We start from the raw sequence: 13464 nt of genomic DNA, 5'->3' as shown, positions 1-13464 counted from the left end.
ATATCTTACATCTTTTTCGTGCATTTTTTTTAGTAATAATATAATTAAATTATAATGAATAAATTGTGTTGATTCTTAAAGGTACAATATATTTATATTTAATTAATTAAATAAAACCTTTAGAAATTACAATGTATAAATATCCGAAATAGCGAAATTCCGCAGGGATGGAAGGATTGCATATCCGAATTTTTTTACACAGCGGGATAGTATCGCTGCATATGATTATTACATAAAATTGGAACATCATGTGTTTTGTGAAAAAATAATTAACATTAGTAATAAATATTTATTGCTGCGGAAGATCATTGTCAAAGTGGCTAAGCTAGTATCGTTGTGTCATCTGTCAAAACTCAAAAAAACATTTCGCTTTAAAGATTGTTTGTGCGTCAGCAACATCTAAAATTTTCACAAAGTCTCAGTTTTAATAAATCTAAATATAAAAAAAATGGACCCTTCGGCAACGCTGTTGAGTCTTCTTCATAAAAATCAGACTTCACCTCCTGAAACAAATATGACTGGTCAAAGAAGTCCAACTACACCATCGTACCCTTCTTCTCAACCAACTCCTCCGCCAATTCAAAGTTCCCCTAACATTATGCCAATTTATAATTATACTCCGCATTTTAATACTCAGCCATTAGCTTATAACCAAAACATTTTTCCACCAGCTACTGTGCCACCACCACCGCCACCCCCACCCCCACCCTTGCAGTTGTCTTCACAGTCACAACAAATGTCACCAAATTCTAATCCTATAGTTTCTTTGCTTGAAACTCTTAACACAAGTTCTTCACAGACAACTTCAATAAGTGTTAGTGGAACACCTCAGCCTCAATCAATTTTAAATCCAGTTAGTGGTGAAAACGAAGCAACTACTACGACTGGAACTGGAGATCCTACTTTATTTAATATTGATAAAGCTTCTACAGAATCCCTTAAACTAGCATTATTTGGTCGTAATTCCCCTGCAACAGGTTTTGATATAAGGTATCGTATTTTTCTATTATTAATTTAGATTTCAATTTTACTATAATGTTTCTAATTATTAAAATTTTCAAATTCAATTAATCATGATTTCTCAGTCAACAGGAGAACGAAAATCAATATCTAGCGGATACTTCGTTGCCTCAGAATGAAAATCCACCAGCGGAAGAAATAACTTATCCGGAAGAGACATCCGAAATTGAAGCTCCCGCGGAAGAGACAGATTACAACAATAACAACAATAACTCTTCATTAGAATCGATAAGACCCACTACTTCATCACCATCAACAAAGCAACCACCTTCAACAACAAATAAATCTATGTTTACTTATACCAATCCTTTTGATCTTTTAAAGGAACCTTTATCTCCTTCACAATCAATTAATACCGCCCAGTGGAGTTCACAATCTACTTTGACATCACAAAAAAATCAAGAGGTTTCGGTGGTTCATAAAGACAGTGGAGTTTTTTCACGACCTCAGCAACAGAAAGAACCATTTCTTTCTGAATTATCCGCATGGAACGTGCGTGCAAATTCATCATCCAAGGCACTTTCAAGGTACTATATTTATTCCTTTTTTGAAATAATTTTATTTTTATTAGACAAATAATTTTTTACATTTTTATTAGTATCCCAGATGGTGTTAAGCTTCCTCGAGGAACTCTTTTTTATAATACAGGCAAAAAAAATGAAATCGTATTATCTAGTAAGGAGTTAGAACTTACTACAATAACACTCGTTCCAAGTGAATTAGAATATCGTGCGGGGAAATCAATTGCCGTCAATGCGTTTTATATATGCTATGCTGTGAAAGGTCATTTTCTATGTTCCTTAAAATCTTATTATGATTTCAAGAACTAACTAGTACGTTTTATTTGTTTAATTTTGAACAGGTGGAAGGATACGGGTGATTAGTACTTTATATGGTAGCAAAACATTACTGCGAAATCATGACAAGTCTATTCTTGATATGTGCATTCAAGATGTACTCTCTGATGAATTAAACGAAGAAAGTAAAACGCAATTACTTCTTGCAGTTGGCAGTGATAGTAAAATTACAGTTTGGGAACTATCTGAGCCACCATCAGAGCAAGCAGCCGAAATCCCGTATGAAGACTTTATCATATATTGTCATTATAATTTAATATTTTATATAATTTAATTGGAAAAATTTTTATTTAGGTATAAAATTTTACTTGCAATTAATTCCAATGAATCAATTGACGAATCAAAGTCTCCACGATATCATCGTGCTGTATGGCATCCAGTAAATCGTAATATGTTTGCAGTAGCTACAGATACCAATGACGTGTTGGTTGTTGATATCAATAAAATTTTGGAGGGCACCGATGAAATGAATTTTAAAGAATCTGATATATCGGAGAAGATTTTGAAGTTGCAAATGGAAGATAAGGTCCGTCTTTTTTATTTTTGGCAATTTAAAAGATCATTTCCATGTCAAATTTGATGTGGGACACGTCGTTATTGATACGTATGATCTTTTAACATAGCCCATCAATGACTTGGCTTTCTCCCCCGATGGAACGATTTTGGCTACGGCAAGTGATGAGTGTGTCATCTTTTGGGCACTTAATTTTGAAAATGATGTCGGCATCAATCCAGTCCATAGAATAATTCTCGACGGACAACAGGTATCTTCAGTATTGTTTATTGATGGAGAAAATATATCTTCAGGCCAATCTTTATTATTTAAATTCCGCTATGTGATATTGGGGACCGAACGAAATACGATTCTTCATTTATATGATGTTGAATCATCCGAATATATACAATCTATTAATTTCTTACCACCGCCAGAACGTCGACCTTCTTTAAATAAAGCATACCGGAAAGAGGAAGCAATGTTTAATTGTGTCAGTTTTGATCAGGAAACTAGTACCCTGTTAATAGCTAATAGCTCAAGAATTTCTATATTTGCATTGCACTTACATTTGCCACATAAGAAAACTGAACAGCTTGACCTTTATAATCAAAATGAACATGATACGATGGGTTCTGTTGATGATTCAACAGGCCCAAATGTCACTCAATTTGATTATATGATCGAATTTCCGGTCAACCAATTGATTGGAAGCTTTGTTATAGTTCCCGACACGAATTCATCACAAGGCATTTCCTTATACTGCATTCAATCCAAAGCCGTTCAACAATATCACATTGCCAAACATTTATTATTACCTCCAGATCTTGACGCTTGTCCAGAATATGTTATCGAGGAAGTTACTCTTGATCCACCACAAGAAGAAGTTGAAGACACTAAGAAAGAAGAACAAAATGAAGTTCTTACTACAGAAACATCCGAGTTATCTTCGCATTCCGGAGGTCAACTGCCCACAACAGATGAAGGTAACATTGAAAAGGACATTATTAAAGAAGTAGTAACAGTTGAAATAACTAATACAGTTGCGGAAGAACATGAACCAGAAACTACAACTGTTGTCACTGAAGATACTTCGTTAAGTGAGAAGCGTGTCGTGCAAGATTCTACAACTGGTATTATGGTAGAATCAACAGTAAATTCAGATGAAAACGAAAGTAAAAGTCAAGAAAGTCAGAAAATATCGAGCTCTATTAAATTATCTGGTCCTGTTGTAAATGGTACTATAGCCAAATTAAAAGAAAAAAAGAAGGCTGCTGCATCTCAAACTGCTTCTTCTTCAGTTCAAAATAATGATTTATTATCTGATTCAGAAAGGACTTCTCGAAGAAAAGAACGTCGGGCTATGGAAAGAGACAAAGATAGTGGAAGTGAGAATATTAATAACTCTCCCGAAACTACCAGTAGAGCTGCAGGCAAAAAAACTACGGATGGTATTTCAAAGAACAACGGAAAGATAGGAGCTGGCGAGAAAACTAGAAAAGTGACAGAAGAAGGTACTAACGGAAATATTTAAAATAAACATTTGAATTACATCTCAAAGAACTCACTCAATTTATAGGTCACTCTTCGACATCATCACCTGCGGCTGGTATATCTAATGCTCAAATGCAAACGATCTTGAAAGAAATAAAAAAAATGGAAGAAAGTGTTACAAATAAACTTGGAAAGATGTTTTCGAAAGAATTAGAAAAGCAATGTTAGTTTTTGCTCTATTTTATTGAAAAATCGGATTTTGATACTAACTAATATTTATATAACATTTAGTTCAAAAAATAGAAGAAGAACGCATTGCACATCAAGCTGCTGAAACTTCGCGCCAGGAAACTATTCTCAAAGTGGTTTCTCAAACTCTAAGTAACAATACATCTAAATTATTGGAATCGACCATTCGTAGCGAAGTACAAAATTCTGTCCTTCCGACTTTGAGTAAAATGGTTACAAATGCTGTTGATAAACATGCTCATAGAGGGATGGTTGAAGCTGTAAACAAAGTTAGCAAATTTCCAATTTATTTTTAATAATATTTATATATATATATACATATTTTTTAATAATTTAACTATCTATTATTTAAATATTTTAGAATATTCCAACAGCTATCGATAAAGCAGTTTCAGAGAATGTGCCCCGTGTTCTTTCGAAAGCTCCTGTTATCGAATCGATTGCTAAAGGAGTCTCCAAATCTATACGACCGGTTATTGAAGAAACCTTTAGAGAAAACTTTACATCTGTGCTAATCCCATCATATCAAAAAGCTACAAACGCAATGTTTGAACAAATTACCACGACTTTTGAGGCTGGATTACAAGATATTGCACATAAAAGTGCTCAGTCGGCTTCATATGCTAGTGCCTACAACATTGATCAAAATACCTTGGCACGTTTACAAGCGTCTATTGATCATCTTACCTTAAATGTTCAACAATTGCAAGCTAGTATTAATAATGCCAATGTTGGTGGTAACATTGTAAGACAAGTTGGTTTAGGAAAACATGTAGAGCAACAACAACTAGGGCGTTCATCTGAAGAATATCCTTTTATTATTTAACCTGTTTTAACCAAAATTAAATAATTTACTTCCTTGACAAACAATTAACGTTGCAGCATCAACGAGCACGTTCTCTTTCTGGAGAATTAAAACGAATTTTAATTCCACAAAGTGCGACTTCTGCATCAACACCTTCTATGTCGCATCAAGACACATATAATAGTTATACACCATCTGGTAGAGTTTCTTCATCACAGCCGCATCAGATTCACCAGCAGCAACAATTTCATCAATCACGACAGCAACATCAACATCAGCAGCATCAACATCAGCAACAGTTATTATCACCAGTAGAACCTCCCGGCCTTGAAGAAAACTTGAATAGTGAAATTGAAAGGCACTTAGAAATGGGGAATTATGAAGATGCTTTTGTAATAGTAAGAACATATTCATAAATTTATATATATTGGTTTTTTGATCTGACACAAATTATAATTTACTTTAATATTTATTGAACTAGGCTCTTGCTTCCCATGACTTACCAGTAATCCTTAGACTTTGCAGCAAAGTGAACCCTAAGAGTGTTTTCCTTCCATCCAGGTCTTTATTAACACAAGCAGTTATTCTTTCACTTATTCACCACCTCTCCTTAGAACTGAATAAATTTACAGAATTAAAACGAGCATGGGTAGAAGAGGCTATTATTAAACTTAATCCAAAGGTATAAAATCCATATTTATTTATAAATAATATATATATATATATTAACTATTAATAATTTTTAGGATCATGAGATTAGAGATCATTGTGAAAGGATTTTACCAATGGTAAAACAACGGCTTGAAGAATATTATTATCAAATAGCTTCACAAGATGCTCAAAGTCCTAATTTGAAAAATATTGGACTTTTAATCCATGCTGTAAATGGATTATTAAGCTAAAGCTTGATTATTTTTATTTTTTTTAAGATAATTAAGTTGGTGTATTATTTTCAAATTGCAAATAGGTATTTTTTATTGTATTGTATATTAGTAAATGGATATTGATTTTTTATAACTTTATTAAATAAGTGAAATTTTAAATATAAATCATAAAATATAATATAGAATATCAAATGATATTTTAAATTTAAGCCTAAAATTATAATGTTATATATATTTAAAAATAATTTATGATAATTGTTAAAATTATCTTATTTGATAATTATTTTAATTAAAAATATTAAAAATTATTTAGATTATATTAAATCAAAATTTTAAAACTAATAATTATATTATTATAATAAAGTTTTAATTAAATATTATATTACATAAAATTTGTTTATTGTTATATATTTTGAAAAAAATTATAAAATATTAAAATATTAAATATATTTATAAATGTATATATGATTAATTAAATTAGCAATATAATTATTAAGTATAATTTCAGGTAATATTAATTGTTTAATTTAATATAATGCATATTATTGTTTAAAGTAAAGTAAAGAACTATATATACAGTCAACTCCCTTTATAGTCACTCTCGTTATAGTCACATTTTACTATATAGTCACACCAGTTGGATGTTTAAAACATTTTATTATTAAAATCTATCCTATATAGTCACAATCTATCTATAGTCACTATCACACCTTCGTACCGTATTTGTTGACTGTGTAAAAAGTTTTCTATTTTAACTAGATTAGTGTTGTTATTGTTATTATTATTTTGTATTCTAATGTTCAACATGTAGAATTGTATAGTTCTCTATATATCAATGTTATTATAGTACAAATTTTGTATAAAAAATTTAAAAATTTTTATTTATTTTTTTTTTTTTAAACACTATCTTTTGTACTTTTCAAGATTAGCTAAACAAGATAAAAAATAATTAAGTTTAAACTATGTTCCTACGAAGAAAATAAATTTAAAACATTAGGAACATTTTTTTAAAGTTAAAAATTCAAAAAAAAAAATTTTATTTAAAAAACTCTATTGAAAAAGTATCAAACAAATAAAAAATCTGCTCTTTCCAATTTACCTTTAAAAGTCCAGTGTGTATAAAATCCTGGTGTCCCTAGAAAAAAACAAGAAATGAAATGTTAGAAACGTTTCTTTAAACTCAAACAAATAAGAAAAGTCCTTCTTCTTTAAAAGTCTACCATGTACAAAATCCCAGCATCCCTAGAAAAAAAAAATAAAAATGAAATGTTAGAAGCGTTTCTTTAAAGTTAAACAAATAAAAAAAAACCCTTCTCTTCCCAATTTAACTTTAAAGTCATTCAAAAAATCTGAAAACCCTAGAAAAAAATAAGAAATGAAACATTAAAAACGTTTCTTTAAAGTCAAACAAATAAAAAAAATCCTCTCCTTTTTCTAATTTACCTTTAAAGTCCGATATGTTCAAGAAATCTGAAAACTCTAAAAAAAAAAAAATAAAAAATGAAATGTTAGAAACGTTTCTTTAAAGTCAAACAAATAAAAAAAATCCACCTCTTTCTAATTTACCTTTAAAGTCTGGTATATACAAGAAATCCAGAAACCTTAGAAAAAAAATAAAAATAAACCGTCAGAAATATTTCTTTAAAATCAAATAAAAAAAAATACTTACTATTCCAGTCCGCAAAACCTAAAAAAAGAATAAAAAAAAAAGATTGTTTATTTTTGATGTAGCACAAAATTTCAATGACATGTTCTGTGCAGACCAATTAAAAATGATGCGTGTGAATAAACGGACTTTGCCATGTAATCCAATATATCGTTAAGGTTCATAAACATATATAGTCCTTCGCTTCACTCCAGACAATTACTATTTGGTCCAGCCAAAATGTATCAAAAAATTAAGTATTTAATAAATAATTAAATTTGATAAAGTTAAACTAATTAATAATACTATCTTAAATATTTTAAACTTAAATGAAATGTCATATTTATAATTAGTATAGCAATGCTGATACAAGATTTTTTAGTTCTATAGATAATATTATAAAGGTCCTTTTAATATCTGTAATGCTTGAAAAATAAAAATCACAAATAAATCACTTTGTATATTATGATATTAATTGAATTACAGAATAGCAAAATAATAAATATAAGTATTAAAGTTTTGGTTTATTAGTGTTAAATTATAATAATCTTATTACCTTATAGATGGAAATTGATAATAAAGAAATAAGCAATGGAATCAAAAAACAAAAATAAGATGTTTAGCAAATTCTTTTCAAAGCCTTGATCAAGAATATATTACCAGAAGCAATTCTAAAAGTATTATTTTTCTGAGCAATTAGAACTCAAGGAATTATTGGTTATTATATGATTCTACTTGATAAAAAAATACATTTATACACTTGCATTTTCTTATTCAATAAAGAATTAATATGCAAACATTTTTTTCAAATTGGTACTTATTCTCAATATGTGATATTTTACATAAATATTATTTCAAACTGATAGTATTTAGATAATAATATTTAATTATTAGATAATTTTTCTCCTATTTCAGTATGTGATACACAAACAAAAGATAGAATAGAAATGGAAAAAAATATTACCTTTTAATACTTTTTTTATTTCAAATTGATTCACATATTTCCAATTTAACTATAAAATCAATTAAAGCTATTTATGCAGAATTATTTGGATTATCAAAGAAATATTTAAGGTTAATATATAGCATGAGTTAGTAAATTTACTCAAGTCTTTTATATATAATATATATAATAAGAATGTTAAAATTCAAGAAACTTTACAGATATTATTAATTCTACTATTACTAAACATAAAGGATGACCTCCAAAAAAGGTTAAATCTAGTGTAGAAACTTTGGAAAAACAGGTTTTGAAAAATAGTACAAAGATTAATATGATAACAAACAATATTATAGTAGAAAAGAAAACAAATAATACAAAAGATTGAAAATGTAAAAAGTGCAAGCAATTGAATATTATGTAAAAATATATCAAAGTAATTATTAGTGTTAGATTATAGCATGTATATGCACTTTTAGTAATATGTACAGTATATGTACACACTGAGTTAAATTTTATAATAAAAATAATAAAAAAAAATTTTGTATATATAAAATTAACTATTATGTGATACATATTCAAACGCCCAAAAAAATTAGCCAAAAAATTTTTTTATTAATCATATTATGCCGTATTTGAGACACTTATGTATGAATAGAAATTGCCTTATTTTTTATCATATTTTTTTTTGGATATCTTATTTTTAAATTGTTTTAGTAAATTGTTAGTAAAAAAAAATTAAAAATTATAAAGCTGTTTTTTAATAAATTTATAATTTTTAAGAGATTAGTAAAAGTAAAATAACTATTAATAAGTGATGAATATAGTAAGCTAATAGTAAGCTTAGTAAAGATTCAAAATAAGTTATATAAAATAATTTCTAAAAGAAATATGGAATTAAAAGTACTTTAAAACTATTATTTACAATAACTACCATTTAATTTTATTACTTTTTATTTTATAAAAAATAAATATAAACAGTATAAAAAAAATTTTAGTTATATAATTGAAATAAGTTTTACAATTTTAGTATATTAATATCAAAGATTTTTTTTTTTGTTTTATTAATTTATTATAGATGTGATCTTGTCTTGCTTACTTATATATATAAAACTTAAAATAAGATAACAAATATATATAAAGACTAAGCATTATGAAATAAGACTACTTCTCTGAAGAAAAAGTCAACCTGTCATCTAAATGATCATATCACCATTAAAAATGATGATACAACCCAAATTTTCAGGTGACTGTCAAAATCTGCCTAAAAATTTATCCAATAACCACTCCAATGGAATATTAAATCATTCCATTTGTTCCAATTAGTCTTATTGTTAAAGTTTACTACATAAATATTATTATCCTCACGTTTCTTACTATTCGACTTCATTTTTTTCATTTTACTACTAATATTACATTTTTTTTTTCTACTTGTAACTTATTCCTATATTTCTAAATTAATATTTTAAAATCTAAAATTATTTTACTAATTATTAATTTTAATACCTACACGTTATAAATAGCGTACATATATAATTCTTTCTTTATTAATAAAAGCTGTATGTATATACTATCTAATACAAAATGATAAAGGTACTAAAAATAATTCATTAAAACTACTTAAAAAAAGTCTATATATTTTTCTTTCAAATAAAATTTGCTATATGTAAATATAATTAAATATGGAATGATGTGAAAAAGGTTAAAAATTCAATAGATTATCTATCTATATATTTTTCTTTCTAACTAAATAGCCTTATATAAATATTATCAAATAGAGAATATTGTAAAACTAACAAATAATTATTCATTTTTTCCATTTTGATAATTTGTTTCTCAACAATTAGTTATCTCATAAAAGAAAATAAAAAAACAAAACAAAAATAACTAATTGTATACATAACCTTTCTCAATTTCATACCTCTCTTTTAATTTTACGACCTCTAATTGAATACTGAGTGATTACATAATCATGAATGAGGCCAATTGCTCTATTCTTCCTTTTTACTCCATTACGATAAATTATTAATATGTCTCAATCTCTGACACTATTCAACACTCTATGAAATTCTGATTTTGTTATAGGTACCTTTTTTTTTAATATTTCTTATCAGAGAGTGAGATTTACTTGTTCACTAATTTCCAGAACTTTTAAATTCTCTATTACTTTGTTAATTATAGCACCCTCACTGGTACTAATTGACTGTTCAGTCACAACATTATCTTTTAAATCAAATATTGCTTCCTTTCTTTTCCTTATTTTGAAAAAATGTTCTTTATTAAAAGAATGATTAATAAAAATATCTTCTATTAACATATTATCTCCTATTTTACTTGATACTTGATTCATTAAAAACTCCATTTCCTTTATTAATATATACCGTATTTTTTCAAAATTAGTCATCCCTTCCAAAATTAAGCACCCCTACCAACTTTTTGTACTTTGATAAAAAGACTTTTATATAAAATACTAGTAAAAAAACTTCTAAAATTAAGCACCTTCCCAAGTTTTTTAATCAAAATCCTTGTAAAAAAGGGATAATTAATTTTGGAAAAATACGGTATTATTTCTTAAAGATATCTTTTCTACATCTCAACCGATGTTTGGAATTAAAAGTTTTTAATTCAAAACCATTGCCTGTATCTTGCCATTTATTCTTGTTACTTTTTAGGCTATGGAAAACCCTTTTTTTATATTTTTCCTGTTTCTTTTATGATTTAAACTGTTTATTAAAACCCAAATTTGAATATATAACTGTATAATTACCTGTTCTATTACTTCTTAAAACTTTTTTTGTATAAGTAACGCCTATACGTTTACTTATTACTAAAGCTCTGAACGGTTCAATTTGGTTCCATTTTTTAGTTCTTTTCTGATTAGTCAGAATCCATTTTGCGCAATAACTCGCCTAAGGTTGCTTGCTGAAACCTAGGAGTTTAGGCAAGATGGCATTTCGCCGAAAAGCGAAATTCTGCTGAAACTATATTAAAGTTATATTAAAAAACTGGTAAAACTTTAGAGAAAAGCAAAACTACCAAAACTTATTATAAATGCTGAAACTGCTGAAACTCTGCCGAAACTATAATAAATCTATAGTAAAATTTTGATGAAACTAATCGTAGGATTTTGAAGAGGTTTAGACAAGCAACCTTAAACTCTCCATCCAGTGATTGTAGAAACCCAATCAATAGTTCATTGGAATCGTCTTGTCAAGATGGTTCAAATGGTACTAAAATCATCCTTCTAGCATCGATAGATGGCAGTTATTTTTGAAAAATTAGCAAAATTAACTCTCCATCTATCAATACTAGAAAGATGATTTTAGTACCATTCAAACTGTCTCGATAAGACGATTCCAACGAGCTATTGATCAGATTTCTACGATCACTCAATGGTGAGTTATTGTGCAAAACGAATTCTGATTAATCAGAAAAGAACTGAAAAATGGAACTGAACTGAACTGTTCAGAGCTTTACTTATTACATAACTATAATTTCTGAAAACATTTTGCAGTGAAGGTGAAGATATTTTTATCACCTTTAAATAACAATTTTGACATATTTTTCTATCACATGACATAATATAAGCGCAAATGTTACTACAGTAAAAGCATGGAATATAAAATTCCAAATACCATACCCTTTTCTTACAACTAAACCTAATATATGTTGTAGTTTGTCTATTTTTATTCTGCTTCTTTAATCTTTTTTCTATCGCAACAAGTTTATCCAATAATAATTGATGTATTTTTGAATAATATTTATTTCTAGTTTTTAAATTGATAGGTAACCCACAAAATATACTAGTAAGATATTTTGAGGTCCTATATTTTGTATTCATAATAGTCCTATCTGAATTAACCATAAAAGGTTTATCATATTTCTTAACAATGCTTCTATTGTTGGTTATAATTGTCAATATATTTTTCTCTTTCTGAAGTGAATCTACATGTAAGAATTTCCTTTTCAAATGGAATATAGCTTATCAGTTCCCATGTACCATTTCATATTTACCAACTGGAAAAACATATAGCTGATAGAAATTTCTTTATTTGGCATTATTAATCTGATTGGTGCACTGTATTTACGCCTTCTTTTGAAGTAAACTTCACAAGAAAACAAAAAATTTTTTCTGTAAAGGATAATAAGTTCTTGTAAACTCTTAATAACTTAAAAGAGGAATAATAAAAAGTGTGTTGTTTTAACCAAGGAACACTTTTGTCTTAATACTAAACTGCTGTTTTCTTATTAATATAATGAGAAAAAAGCATTTTATTTCTTATGTGAAAAATGGATGTGAATGGTATGGAAAAGAGTTATCATTATTAACTTAATATCAAAGATTATAGAACTTTTATTTCACATATTTTTAATTAATAAAAAAAATTGAAATTGAAATCAATTAAAATTATTTTTTCTTATTAATAACTAATAAAAATCAAAATCTAACATTAAATTTTTGAGCAATAAAATTTTTGATCAAAAATTTATTAGTTAAAAAAATTAAATTATATTCTAAAAAATAATTTCAAATATAGAAAATTAAAACAAATATATAAGGCATACCCTCATTTTCATGTTTACTAGTTTACTGTGCCATTTGTTTGAAAAATGAATCTTCCGGACTTGAGTTGGTGGATCAAAGAGTGAAAAAAATGTACTTTTTACCATCAGTCTAAACTCAATTACAATAGTGGATACGAACATGATTATAAATAAAAAAATTATGTATGTAAAAGTTCAAATATAGTAAGAATATTTTGAAAATGAATGTGATTATACAGAGAATAATGATAAAAAAGGTTAAATGTATAAATTTATTTTCAGGTACTAGTAGTTTATTAATTGTGAATTATTTAGTTACATTTAACCTCTTTTATTAACTATCTTGAATATTTTAATCTTATTTGACTAAATTTTGACTATTTAGCTTTTGAATTGGTATTTAGAAATGTTAATTACAAATTATTGACATGAATTAACTGTTAAGTTTTTCGTTGCGTAATATTAATCATTAGATGTTACACGACCCACACTACAGAATATTAAATCTCCTACGATTGTCCACCATAACAGG

General features: G+C 27.3%; 1 protein-coding gene across 1 annotated transcript; it reads left to right on the top strand.

Moving 5' to 3' along the window:
• Positions 1-448: 448 nt before the first annotated feature.
• On the top strand, positions 449-5820 carry OCT59_018630 (uncharacterized protein; the record flags this gene model as incomplete). Its single annotated transcript, XM_066148905.1, has 14 exons — positions 449-990; positions 1086-1547; positions 1619-1803; positions 1883-2096; positions 2172-2403; positions 2501-3119; positions 3195-3608; positions 3702-3884; positions 3950-4087; positions 4156-4382; positions 4475-4858; positions 4996-5316; positions 5400-5600; positions 5665-5820. The coding sequence occupies 14 exons, from the start codon at positions 449-451 to the stop codon at positions 5818-5820; spliced, it is 4278 nt and encodes a 1425-aa protein (XP_066004791.1).
• Between the last annotated feature and the right edge of the window lie 7644 nt (positions 5821-13464).

This window comes from Rhizophagus irregularis, chromosome 27, assembly GCF_026210795.1.
Source record: "Rhizophagus irregularis chromosome 27, complete sequence".
NCBI classification, from domain to species: Eukaryota; Fungi; Glomeromycota; class Glomeromycetes; order Glomerales; family Glomeraceae; genus Rhizophagus; species Rhizophagus irregularis.
Note: the sequence above shows the minus strand (reverse complement) of the source record. Positions and strands in the feature narration are given on the sequence as shown.